The sequence below is a fragment of the Delphinus delphis genome, chromosome 14 (assembly GCF_949987515.2).
Source record: "Delphinus delphis chromosome 14, mDelDel1.2, whole genome shotgun sequence".
NCBI lineage: Eukaryota > Metazoa > Chordata > Mammalia > Artiodactyla > Delphinidae > Delphinus > Delphinus delphis.
Window position 1 is genome coordinate 71061894 of NC_082696.1, and position 14248 is coordinate 71076141.

Here is a 14248-nt window from a genome sequence, read left to right on the forward strand (position 1 = left end):
TGGGTATTTTATGTATTTGTGCAGAGAAAGGGCAACGGGATAAGAGTTAAGGTTAAAGTATGACCATAGCACTAAGTTGGATAGAGAAGGAAGTGAAGATATAAGGATGAGTGGATAGGGTCAAAGGGCTAGATTCCCATGAAATTAAACAATAGGTATAATGGGGATAATTGAGTAAAGAACTGGAAAGGTAGGAGATTGCGACCATGATGAGTGAGGTATTCTAATGTAGTTCTTCCAAGAAGGATTAGTTCTGAGAGATGAACCAAGATGAAACTTAGGAGGAATGTAGCCAAAGTGGAGTAAGATGAATGCCATTGGAAATGAGGTGGTCAAAGAAAAGCTTACATGTAAAATGAGGATGATAATATTTCTCTCGTAGAGTTTATATTGTGGACAAAATAGTTATTTGTGAAAATACTATCAACTGAAATATACTTTATAATTTTTAAAATTGACTATGCTTGAGTTCTTTAGTATAACATAGCTATGTAAATATAGTGTATTTAAAGATAATGAGTCTCTTTTTACGTTTTGAGGCACACTAACGTAATTGGTCTACTCTTTCTTTTCCTAAAATCCTTTGTGATGTTAATTACATTATTACTTTATTGCCATCTTCATGACAAAGATCCTTATGTTATTTCAACTTCATTTTCTTCTTTTTGTATTCATTTTTTTGAGTGTTTATTTATAAGAAGTGAATATGTGGAGGATTTCAGAAAGGAAATGAAGACAGTCTAATTTTAATGTGCTATAACCCTAACTTGAAGATATAATATATAATGATAGAGTGCCTCTGATGCTACAGACATAGGCTTTGTAGATCAGTGTCTATAAGTCACTTATCAGTTCATTTTGTAGTAGTCTCTAAAGTAGCCACCAGTTAACTGTTGAACAAAACTGTCCTGTCCTTTCTTTAATAGTCTATATCTTTTGATTTTGTGGGTCTCACAGAAATGTCTGTATAGATGTTAAAGACCGGTATTGCACAGTTTTGAATCATTTTACAGAATAAATAGGTATCAGAGTTCAGTTTAGGGAAAAGAACGCTAAATCCAAATCATCAAACAAAATGAGCGATTAGGAATTAGGGTCAGCATTTCTGTCAACTGTGGCCAAGAATTTAGGGGTCACAGCTTGGGCTGCATCAGCATTAAAGTCAGGAGCACAGGAAATCTGAGGCAGATGCCAGGCCAAGCCAAGAGCACTGCATGTGGAGCTGCCCTGAGAATCCACAGCAGAACATTTCCCCCAGCAGATCACCCCTATGGAGCATCAAATAACTAGTTTTCACCTCAACTAATCTGCCTAAAGTATAATCTGCACACACACAGTCTACATATTTCCACATTTTAGGGTCCTACTGCCTTAGCCAACAGAAAGTTACGTTTTTTTTTTTTTTTTTTTTTTTGCGATACGCGGGCCTCTCGCTGTTGTGGCCTCTCCCGTTGCGGAGCACAGGCTCCGGACGCACAGGATCAGCGGCCATGGCTCACGGGCCCAGCCGCTCCGCAGCATGTGGGATCCTCCCGGACCAGGGCACGAACCCGTGTCCCCTGCATCGGCAGGCGGACTCTCAACCACTGCACCACCAGGGAAGCCCGAAAGTTACGTTTGAGAAAAGTGGGTCTAATATCTGACTAGACAAAACTTGTGGCAAGTTATTGGGGTTCTGACTAGAAATGACCAAACTGTTTTGTGCTTTCTCCATACCAAAATAGTGTCCTTAGTGACACATCTTCCCCATATGTTTCTGTTTTACCTTTTTAACCTTATGTTTTTACTATTTTGCCCACAGATGTCATACTTTCCTCACTGTGGGCATAGAAATTGCATTCTAGTGCCAACAAAAATAATTACATAACTATTACAGCCTTACCATGTAAATAAATGCTTTTACACTGGGCCTTTGGGGGAACTTTCTTTCTTTTTTTTTTTTTTAACAGATGTGTTATTTAAATTTATTAGCATTTTATGAAAAGTATTTGATTTTTAAAAATACTTAAATTCTACTATATTAATGATCTAAAATAATCTTAAATGATAGAGATTTTAGTTCAAAATTTAGTTAGACCTTAATGCATTCTAATTATAAATTATTGCTAACTAGAAGAAGTGTGCAAATTAGCTATTAAGAAATGGAAATTACGGGACTTCCCTGGCGGTCCAGTGGTTAAGACTTCACCTTCCAATGCAGGGGGTGCGGGTTCGATCCCACATGCCTCGCGACCAAAAACCCAAAACATAAAACAGAAGCAATATTGTAACAAATGCAATAAAGACTTTAAAAATGGTCCACATTAAAAAAAAAAAGAATTTTAAGAAAAAGAAAGAAAACAGAAATGGAGATTTCATAATATAATCTGGAGACCATCAGAATTCAACAAATTCAGATCAAAAGAATAAGGTCTCATCCTTTGGTCTTTAAAATCAGCTGCAGGGCTTCCCTGGTGGCGCAGTGGTTCAGAGTCCGCCTGCCGATGCAGGGGACACGGGTTCGTGCCCCGGTCCGGGAGGATCCCACATGCCGCGGAGCAGCTGGGCCCATGAGCCATGGCCGCTGAGCCTGCGCGTCCGGAGCCTGTGCTCCGCAGTGGGAAAGGCCACAACAGTGAGAGGCCCGCGTACCGCAAAAAAAAAAAAAAAAAAAAAAATCAGCTGCGAAAAGAGATTTTTCTTCTCATAATACCCTCTCTGGAATAGCTATTCTCTGACTTGACATTCTAAGTAATTTACATAGAAATTTTTGCCATCATGAACTAGCTTGTTAGGATTTTTGAAAATAAGGTAAATGTAGCCTAATCTTATACCAAATGCTTTGATAATTGAAAAGATCAAAGTCAGACATGGTAGAACAGACATTTCACAAATGAAGGAATACCATTGGCCTGAAAACATGTTTTAAAGTTTAACCACACCAAGTTTTAAAAAGCGTATTAAACAGCAGATGACAAACTCATGTTCTGTATCAAGCTGGCAAAGATTTTTATTGTAATCCCAACTGTTAATGATGCTTTAGGAAAATGAACACTCTTGTACATCGATGTTGGGAATATAAATTGGTACAACTCTTGGGGTGGCAATACATGTCACAGATCTTAATATTATGCAGAGCTTTGATCCAAGAATTCTGTTTTTAGAAATTTATCCTCTGCAGACGAAGGTGTGCAAAACAAATACACAGGGATATTTAGCTAGTTAGTTTACATATTTGTTTATTTTCAAAATGAGATGTAATTGACATATAACACTGTATTAATTTTAGGTGTACAGCTTAATGGTTTGATACACGTATGTATTGATAAATGATCACCACAATAAGTTAACATCCATCACCACACATAGTTACAAATTCTTTTTTTCTTGTGATAAGAACTTTGAAGATCTACTCTTGTGCCAACTTTCAATGTACAATATAGTATTATTAACTTAGTCACCATGATGTACATTACACCCCCAGAACTTATTTATCTTCTAACTGGAAGTCTGTGCCTTTTGACTCCCTGTACCCATTTTGTACAACTGCCACCAGTCTGTTCCCTGTATCTATGTGTTTGTTTTTTGTTTTAGATTCCACATATAAGGGAGATAGAGTATTTGTCTTTCACTGTCTGACTTGTTTCACTTAGCATAATGCCGTCACGGTTCATCCCTGTTGTCACAAAAGATAGAATTTCTTACCTTTTAGTGGTTGAATAACATTCATATATATATATATCTACTTCACATTTTCTTTACCCATTCATTTGTCATTGGACACTTGGGTTGTTTCCACGTCTTGGCAATTGTAAATAATGCTACAGTGAACATAGGGGTGCATGTATCTTTTCAAGACGGTGATTTCGTTTCCTGCAGAGAAATACGCAGAAGTGGAATTGCTGGGTCACATAGTAATTCTAGTTTTAATTTTTTGAGGAACCTCCATACTGTTTTCGGAAAACACATAGAGGCTGCACCAATTTACATTCCCACCAACAGTGCACCAGGGTTCTTTTTTTCCTACATCCTTGACAACATGTGTTATTTTTTGTCTTTTGTTTTTTAATACCAGAAATTAAGTTTATTCAGGAAGAGCAGAGGAATTGCAATTTGGGAAATGCATCCTGTAGCAAATTACGGGAGGGTCCCTTGTCTTTTTGATAATAGCCATTCAAACAGGTGTGAGGTAATATCCCATTCTGGTTTTGAATGGCATTCCCCTGATGGTTAGTGAGGTCTTGCCCATTTGTATGTCTTCTCTGGAAAAATGTCTATTCAGATAAAAATATTTATTGTGATGTTATGTTTAATGGCAAAAGTCAGAAAGCCTCTAAATACCCAAAGATACAGGTTTGGTTAAATAAGTTATCACAGGTTCATCCTATAGGATATTACAACTACACAAAATAATATTTTAAAAGATATTATTGATATGGTAAGATAGTCACAGAATATTTTTAGGTGATAAAAATATGTTAAATAAGTATGTTAAAATAATAAGCATGGCATGAGATTTTTTTAAATTAATTTTTATTGGAATATAGTTGATTAACAATGTTGGGTTAGTTTCAGATGTACAGCAAAATGAATCAGTTATACATATACATATATCCACTCTGTTTTAGATTCTATTCCCATGAAATATTTTTCTATAAAGTTTTCTTGAATTTGCATATATCAGGTAGAGAAAGAACTTGTAAGAATGTACATCAGAATGTTGAAAACTATGGTACCTAGACAATGGGATTATAGGTGACATATTTATTATTATATTATTTATTATTCCTGCCAGTGTCAACTTTCTGCCAGTATTCTTCAAGCCAAGTAGGGAAAGCATAAACTTTCATTTAATCTTCTTATTTTGAGTATGGTACCGTTGCACCATTATCCCTGGAACCTTACAGTTATGTCTGGTGCCTTACAGTCCGGAGACCCTCTTTAGAAAATAAACCTCTAGGGGCTTCCCTGGTGGCGCAGTGGTTGAGAGTCCGCCTGCCGATGCAGGGGACACGGGTTCGTGCCCCGGTCCGGGAAGATCCCACATGCCGCGGAGCGGCTGGGCCCGTGAGCCATGGCCGCTGAGCCTGCGCGTCTGGAGCCTGTGCTCCGCAACGGGAGAGGCCACAACAGTGAGAGGCCCGTGTACCGCAAAAAAAAAAAAAAAGAAAAGAAGCCTCTGGTTTCTTTCTAAACCTCCAGGGTGTGGGAGAGTCAACTGTGTGCCGACAGGAGAGGGAAGTGGATCTGGGTTCAGACAACTTCTTAACAGATTTTTGAGCAGCTTCCTGTGTGTATCCTCTCTTTTATCCCCACTTCCAGAGGTACTTGGTGCCTCCTACACTCAGGCCCTCAGGACCGGGGTAGGTACCCTGGACCTCTCACATTCACCCCTCAGGACCAGGGTAGGTACCCAGGACCTCTCACATTCACCCCTCAGGACCAGGGTAGGTGCCCTGGACCTCTCACATTCACCCCTCAGGACCGGGGTAGGTGCCCTGGACCTCTCACATTCACCCCTCAGGACCGGGGTAGGTGCCCTGGACCTCTCACATTCACCCCTCAGGACCGGGGTAGGTGCCCTGGACCTCTCACATTCACCCCTCAGGACCGGGGTAGGTGCCCTGGACCTCTCACATTCACCCCTCAGGACCGGGGTAGGTGCCCTGGACCTCTCACATTCACCCCTCAGGACCGGGGTAGGTGCCCTGGACCTCTCACATTCACCCCTCAGGACCGGGGTAGGTGCCCTGGACCTCTCACATTCACCCCTCAGGACCGGGGTAGGTGCCCTAAACGCCTCAGTCTGTGTGCTTAAACACATTTATTCATCCTCCTCCTGCCTCTAGTTCTTGTTCTTCACCTGATCTATTTATCTAGTAAAGCACTGTAATAATTGGATTATACATAAGTCTTCTCTACTAGTTTTATATAGTAAGTCTAATCAGATTTAATAAATGAATTGCATTAGTAGAAGTGATTCTTTGATAAAAGGTAAGACTGATATTTAATAACCACAGCAAAGGGACAGCATAAATGGTGACTTAATGTTAAAGTTGTACACAAAGACAATAGAAGTTTCTACACTTTTAAGATTGACCCTTTAGTATCTCGCTAACAATGTTAAATGTTAAGTACTCTTTAAAAGTGATAGTACAAAGATAAACTTTAACCTGTCTTTCATTTCCTGAAAGTTTAGTTTTCAATCTCAAAGCAGAAGTTACTTTGGAACAATTTAATGTGGAGACTCACATTTTTATGTAATATCAACTTGTCACATTTACTCCCTTGATTGCAATGAAATTTAAATCAAGGCAGTATCAGGCGGTAGGACCAGGTTATGTAGAAGAATCATGTTCAAGTTCACCTTTTGGTAGTGCTAAATATTTCTAATTTTGTTAATTAATTCTGTAAAGAGAAGTTTAGATGTTTCATTATGTCCTCAGGAAATATTATAAAATATATTTTTAAAATTTATTTATTTTATTTATTTATTTTTGGCTGCGTTGGGTCTTCGTTGCTGTGTGCAGGTTTTCTCTAGTTGCGGCGAGTGGGGGCTTCTCTTGTTGCGGAGCACGGGCTCTAGGCGCGCATGCTTCAGTAGTTGTGGCACGTGGGCTCTAGAGAGCAAGCTAAGTAGTTGTGGCACACGGGCTTAGTTGCTCCGCGGCATGTGGGATCTTTCCGGACCAGGGCTCGAACCCATGTCTCCTGTGTTGGCAGGTGGATTCTTAACCGCTGCATCACCAGGGAATCCCCATAAAATATACTTTTAAATATAAGGCTCTGATATCCAGTGTAGATAGAGACTTATTTTGCCTTATTTGGGGTAATATGTCTGAACTTAAAACATTTTGAGTTTTAGTGCAGAATGATGTAGCATAACCATATAAAAATATCACACATTATAGCTAGTATCTTTTGGAATATTTTATTCTGTCTATCCTTAAATGCCCAATTCTATTTAAAAATCAAAACAATAGTATAGACACAGTGATTGTTGATGATACTTCAACTTTGACTCTTCAGCTGGTTAAATCTTGGGGTGCTGGTAGAATCTGTAGAGACCCTTCAAGTTACAGAATCTCAGAGTTGGAAGGGAGCTTAGAGTCCCTTAAATCCAAACTTCTGGCCAATGTAGAGACAGTTTGAGATGCTATTTGTGAGTAAGTGTTCATCTAGTGTCTGGATAGCTGTACCTCTCTAATTAAAATTCTCTTTTCATCTGTTTAACAACTCTAGTCAATCTATCTTGTTGTATGAAGCAAATACCATTCTAAACCTGCCATGGTATCTTTCTTACGTAGATCAGCGCCTTATTTTTACACAGGCTTTCATCATAAATAATATAGAGAAGAGTGACCTTTGTGTGATGTGTGACTTAATTGCAATTCATAATGTGTAGCATGGCGGCTCAAAATTGCAAGCATTTTATACTTGTGTTCCTAAATAAAAAACATGCAAGAGACACACAGCTCTTCAATAATTAATCATTTATTGTGATCTTATTTGTGACTACCAAATTCTATAAGAAAGAAGCAAACAACCAAAAGATTCAAAAGAACAAATCTACTGATGGTGCAATGTTTAATGCATCTTTGGTATTTGGCATACATAACGCTTCATCATTGTGTCACTCTTCAAACCTATTCTAATCTATGTTTTTTGGTTTATTTTTATTTTTTTAACTAAATGAGAGTGTTTAAAATTTCACTAGGCTTTACTACCCAGCTGAGTGATCTAGGAATCATAGGTAGAACGTTACTTTAGAGGAGTAAATTGTAGATACAACAGGGAGGTACTGCAGGAAGCTTCAGAGTTATATTTCAGATGTGAACCATGAAGGAATTGAGCCATGTAATTATGTTCAAAGCAAAAGAACTGCTTTGTGATCTGTGAAAGCTTATATGGCAAAGCAATAAAATTAGAACTGGTGAAGTTTCTACTACCATGAGGCATGATGAGGAAAGCTCAGTTTTTATCCTAAATGATTTTTACATTAATTTTGTCCAGTGTCTTTGGGATTCACCAGTGATTTATCATAGGTAGGAAGCTGATTAAAGACTGCATCAACGTCAGTTTTTCGTTGCTATTAACTGTTAATTTTTCCAGTTGAAAATTAAAACATTTAAATTTTCTAATAGCACTTCGTATTTTTTGATCTCATATAATACAGTGATTTTACAGCTGAGCAAACTGATAAACACAATGATTTCTCTAAATTCATTCAGCTAGTAAACAGGTTGAGCTGGAAATCCACCTAAGAATCCAAACCCCATGTTCTTTTTTATTTATTGACCTATTTATCTATCTATCTATTTATTTATTTTAAAATTGAAGTATAGTTGATTTACAATGTTGTGTTAACTACTGCTGTGCAGAAAAGTGATTCAGTTTGAATATATATACATTCTTTTTTTAAATATTCTTTTCCATTATGGTTTATCATAGGATATTGAATACAGTTCTCTGTGCTATACAGAAGGACCTTGTTGTTTATCCATCCTATATATAAAAGCTTACCTCTGCTAAACCCAACCTCCCACTCCTAATTTATCCCTCCCCCTCCACCTTTCCCCCCTGGGAACCATAACTTTGTTTTCTACATCTGTGACTCTATTTCTGTTTTGTAAATAACTTCATTTGTATCATTTTTTTAGATTCCGTATATAAGTGATGTCATATGATATTTGTCTTTCTCTTTCTGACTTACTTCACTTAGTATGATAATCTCTGGTTGCATCCATGTTGCTGCAAATGGCATTATTTCATTCTTTTTGTGGCCGAGTAATATTCCATTGTATATACATATATACCACACCTTCTTTATCCATTCTTCTGTCAGTGGACATTTAGATTGTTTTTATATCTTGGCTATTGTGAATAGTGCTGCTAGGAACATAGGGGTGCATGAATCTTTTTGAATTATAGTTTTTTCTGGATATATGCCCAGGAGTGGGATTGCTGGATCCTATGGTAGCTCTATTTTTAGTTTTCTGAGGAACCTCCATACTGTTTTCCACAGTGGCTGCACCAACTTACATTCCCACCAACAGTGTAGGAGGGTTCCCTCTTCTCCACATCCTCTCCAGCAGGTTCTTAGTCACTGCATCACCAAATTCAGCCACAGAACCTTCTTTTTTGGAAAGTTTTCAACAGTCGTAAGTTGCTGTCTTAAAAGACAGATGTCAGTAGCCTGAGAATTTCACGTCAAATGCAAGCGTGGGGTCAGACAACCGCAGGTTCCTTTTCTGCACCAGTTGTGTGATGATTTCAAGACATGAGTATCAGTTTGAGGCTTGGGATTCGGGATACAGCAGCGCCCATGTGAGGATTGCTCAGGGTGTTTCTTGTTGCAGGAACGGCATCTGTCGCAGTTGCTGGCATCCTTGCAGCCCTTCGAATAACCAAGAATAAGCTGTCTGATCAAACAGTACTATTCCAAGGAGCTGGAGAGGTACCTGCCTTATGTAGGGCTTACGTTCTCCTACACTAGTGAACATAACATTCATTCTAATTACTCATGAATTTGAAGTTTGAGGTAGTCTTTCAAATTTTTAGTTTATTGAAACTATAGGTTTTACTGAAAGATTCTTCAAATTAAGTATTGAGGCATATTAATTTTTCACAGGAGACTTTAGAGGCATAGAGATACTTTCACAGTTTTCAATTTGTAAGATTATCAGATGTTGCCGTGGGTTTTTGTTAGGCATATTTAAGGTGCCATGCAGGAACCAAAAAAGTTTCCAATGTATGACTAATTATATATAGAAACCTTTAAGTATTTAAGCTATTATAGCCGATGCTAACTTTTAGTATCCTCCAGTGTCACATACCAAAATTTTCTTAACTTGACTCACAATTCAGTGTGCACATTCATAACTACATAGAAGTTTCTTAGAAAAAATATTTTGAATTGAAGATTCATCATGCAGTATAACCATTCACACTCAAAAGAACTAAAACATTTAAAATTGTTGGAAAGAGTTGGCAGGAATACAAAATAATGCTGTTTCCTGTTCTCTTTTTCTATGGGTTAATCATTTGAAAGAAGAAAATTAGACTCGTTATAATAATTCACCCCCAAAATAGAAATTAAAATGTCAATTTAGTTTGAGCTTCTTGTGAGAAAACTGCCAAAATCTTTTTAGAATTATAGAATGTAATAAATGGGGAAATGCTTCGTGGCTATACATATTTTAAGCCTTAAATTTTCAAATTTAATATAATTATGAATAAATGTATTACACTGGAAGAAACTGTGTATACTGTCTTGGGTTTGATTTTACTTGTTCTTAAAGCAAAATACATGAAGCTAAAACTTACAAGATACAAACATGTGAAAGAATTCAGGGTGTAAGTCACAAATTTATTTTCATATCAGAATAAAAATCAAGGTTAAATTACAGCTCATTAAAATTTGATTTTTTTGTATTTCTGTGAATTGTTACATGCTGTACTTAATTTTAGTAAACTTCTTTAAATTTCCAAAGGGTTCCAAATGCCACAGGCCAGTTCTTGGTACTCAGCAGGAGAGAGGTATTCATGGTTGGATGATTCAAAACTGGCCCTTGTTTGTCCCTGAAAAGGTTTTGGAAATTTCACAGATCATCTCCAAATTTATCATATACCAAAGGAGTTGTTTCCTTTAATCTTGCAAGAAATCTCACAGTACTTTCTTTGTCCAAATTAAGAGAGTAAATAAATGCTCGGGAACACATATTTTAAGTGTTCCATTTTATTGCCTAATTGGTCAAGTTCTCATCCAAATGACCAGGCTTCATTCTTCCAATTCAGTTAGCAGAGCTTGAACTGAACAATAAGCAATACAGTCTCATAAGCAAGGTTGAGCAGTTCATTATTTTAAATTCAATATTTTCTTATTAGAGGAAATCTTAATTGTATGAACAGGGTTAAAGATGCTAACAACCAAGGATATCACTGGTTTATCTGTGGCTCAGTATAAAGCAGCATAATAGTGATTCTGTTGTAATAAAAAGAGTAAATAATTGTCATTTAGCAGAACCCAAATGCGACAAAAATACTTCACTCCCAGTACAAGTGAAGAATATAGCTCTTTCGGTCAACAGAGCCATTTTGTACTTCCTTGTTCACAATGACGAAATGAGGTAAAATGTAACTCTTGATAAGGGATTATGTGGAACAACATGAAACATTTTTGTTTTTAAGGCTGCCTTGGGGATTGCGCACTTGATTGTTATGGCCATGGAGAAAGAAGGTTTACCAAAGGAGAAAGCCATGAAGAAGATATGGTTGGTGGACTCGAAAGGATTAATAGTTAAGGTAAGAATTTGTCATTTTTAACCAGATACAGTATTTTAATCAGTACCCCATTCTGGACACCCATCTCAAAGACAACTACTGTTTCCACCTACCTCACCTCCAACACTGTGTTAAAAGAGTAGCCATTGCACACGAATGACCGTGTCATACAATAATGCGGGTACTCTTCTGAATAAAGAAGAAAACTATGGCTCGGCTATCGTATCCGTCTGTGATGTGAGTAGACTTTTTACAGCTCCATCGGTTGTCTGCCCGCGTGAATTCGTTTAGTTTCCAAGTGAGGTGGTTTGAGACTGATACGGGTGAAACACTTCAGTCCAGCTCCTTTCACGAAGGGCTGCCTGTCAAATTGCACACTGGCTGGAAAGAAAGAAGGAAAAAAATGAAACAGCTCTTTTATCAGCTACTTTCTCTTAACCAGAGTCTTGAGAGTTTTCATGGTAATTCCTGAAAAGAACTTTAATAAATGGGCTGTTTCAGTGTTAACTTCCTTGAGGTTGTCTCCCAGCTTTAATCGAGACAATAGTATCCACGTTATAGGGTTATTGTGAGAAGCTAAATAAGAGTAGGAAGGTGACCATGACCCAGTTATAAGGCATTATTATTACTGCTGCCAGATGTGCACATCACTCACTCTTCCTTAAACTGCCAGAGAAAATATACTTGTAAATCCCCCTTCCACATGAAGGAGAATTTTTTTTTTTTTTTTTTTTTTTTTTTTGCGGTGTGCGGGCCTCTCACTGCTGTGGCCTCTCCCGCTGCGGAGCACAAGCTCCGGACGCGCAGGCTCAGCGGCCATGGCTCATGGGCCCAGCCGCTCCGTGGCATGTGGGATCTTCCCAGACCAGGGCACGAACCCATGTCCCCTGCATCGGCAGGCGGACTCTCAACCACTGCGCCACCAGGGAAGCCCTAAGGTGAATTTTTAAAAAAATAAGTGATAAGCAATGTATCCAGGAATTTAATCGAGAAACAAATGTGAATGTATGCTGACTTTCTGGAAAGCTATTTTATGTGTATCCAAGAGTCTTTAAAAGTTTATGCTTCTGATCCAACAGTTTCCATTCTAAGAATCTTTACCATAGCGATAGAGATGTGTACAGTGTTTTATGTGTGAGGGTGTTATCACAGCACTATTTACATTAGTGAAATGTTTCATCATACAGTAATTATAATAGTGATATGTTATACTTACCTAAATAAAGGATAATTGTGACATGAATTGGGGAATAGCCCCTGTAATATACAGACTTAAAGTTATTTTCAAAGAACTATAAATAACCTTAAAGGATTCATAATATAATGTTAGGTGAAAATAGGAAAACACTATATTATATGTAACCATTTTGCTTTAAAAATTGAGTTGTATATGAAAGAGAAAGAAATGCATCAAATACATATTACTTTAAAACTTACTTTTAGTGCCTTTCTCCATATTCCAGGTTCTCCTTAATCATTGTGTTTCTTTAAAGCTAGAAGAATGTTCATTTTTAAAAAGATATAGATCAAGAAATTTTGCTTTAAATGAAGAAAAAGTATATGCATAACTGTTTGTAGAACATGAGTATCTATAAAACCGTGAAACAAAACAGAAAGTACCTTTATAACATCTCCTGGGACCAAATAATAATAATTTTATTAATTTCATTAACAATAAATAATAACAGTATAATTGTTTATAGTATATAAGAAATAAAGTTTTAAGTTTGTTGGCTTAAAAATTCCTATTGCTTTAAAGAATCAGCATAACTATAAAAAATTGTACACTGTGGCCACATGACGTATACTGTCATGAAATAAGAACATTTACTGAGTGAAATCATCTGTGGCTCAGGCATTATACTTGTGGGGACACAGTAAGGCCCTTGATCTCAGGAGGCTCCCAGCCTAGTGGGAAAAACTCAAACAAGCCAAGAGTTACAACTCCACGTGACAATGTTACAGAAATATGTCCTTGGTGCCAGGGGTGCACAGGACATGGTGCTTCCACCACACTAAAGAGAAGAACAGGGAGGCTGAGGACGGTTCCAAGACAAGGTGTCTTTCCAGCTGAGTTTGAAAGGAAGAGTTGGGAGTTGATCTCGAGTCTCCATAGACATCTTAAACTTCTTATATGCAAAACTGAGATAAGGGAAGTTGAATGGCAAGTTCACTCTGAGATCTTGATTGAAGCTATGGATCATGTCTTCTACCTCTCTATCTTCAAAGCCCTACTGGTGTCTAGTAATTGACAATAAATATGTTGTTAATAAATGAGTTAATGAATGAGTGCCTTCCGGGCAGAAGAACAGCATTTGCAAAAGAAAATGTTTTGCGAGAAGAGACATTTAGGGATTAGGCTTGAAAGGAATCGAGTGATGACAGGTGATGAAGGCTCTTCTGAATCCTGAACGTGAGCAGTTTTCAGCCTCTTGTCACTCTGATGGCCTTGTGGAGGATGGACTGAAATGAGGTGCAGCTAAGAAACTAGTTACAAAGCTGTCGCAGTAATACAGATCAAAGTTAATTAAGGCCTGAAATAAAGCAGTGACTAAGAGGGTCGGTGAAAGATGTTTGATTCAGTAGATATTTAGGATACAGGATTGGCGTACTTAGTAACCGATTAAATACGGAAGGAGTAGAGCAGAGGAAGGAATCTAGCAGGACTCCTTGGGTGTATAGGTAAGTGATGTGGCCATTAATGTTACAAAAAAAAAAAGGAATAAAGAATAGGCCAGTTTAAGGGAAAGGTAATGAGATCAGTTTCGGACATAGCAAGTTTAAGGTGCCCGTGGAGACCTCAGATAGAGGTGTCCCTTTGGCAGTTGGAGAGACAAGACTGACGCTCGGGGAAAGGATCTGGGCTCCCAGAGGTGGAGATTTGAGGATCATCATATGTATATAGTGGGAGCCATGGAAAACGCTGTACAAACTGTGCTGTACTTAGGGATGCAATACATGCGAGAATCAGAAAAGGTGAAAGCCC

The 14248-nt window shown here is 37.8% G+C and overlaps 1 protein-coding gene across 1 annotated transcript in view; it reads left to right on the plus strand.

Annotated features, from left to right (window-relative positions):
- ME1 (malic enzyme 1) overlaps positions 1–14248 on the plus strand; it is a 193151-nt gene that overhangs the window by 150630 nt on the left and 28273 nt on the right. Inside the window, exons 8-9 of the mRNA XM_060030292.1 lie at positions 9339–9436; positions 11170–11283. Coding sequence (XP_059886275.1) covers positions 9339–9436; positions 11170–11283 — 212 coding nt within the window. The remainder of the gene's footprint in view (positions 1–9338; positions 9437–11169; positions 11284–14248) is intronic.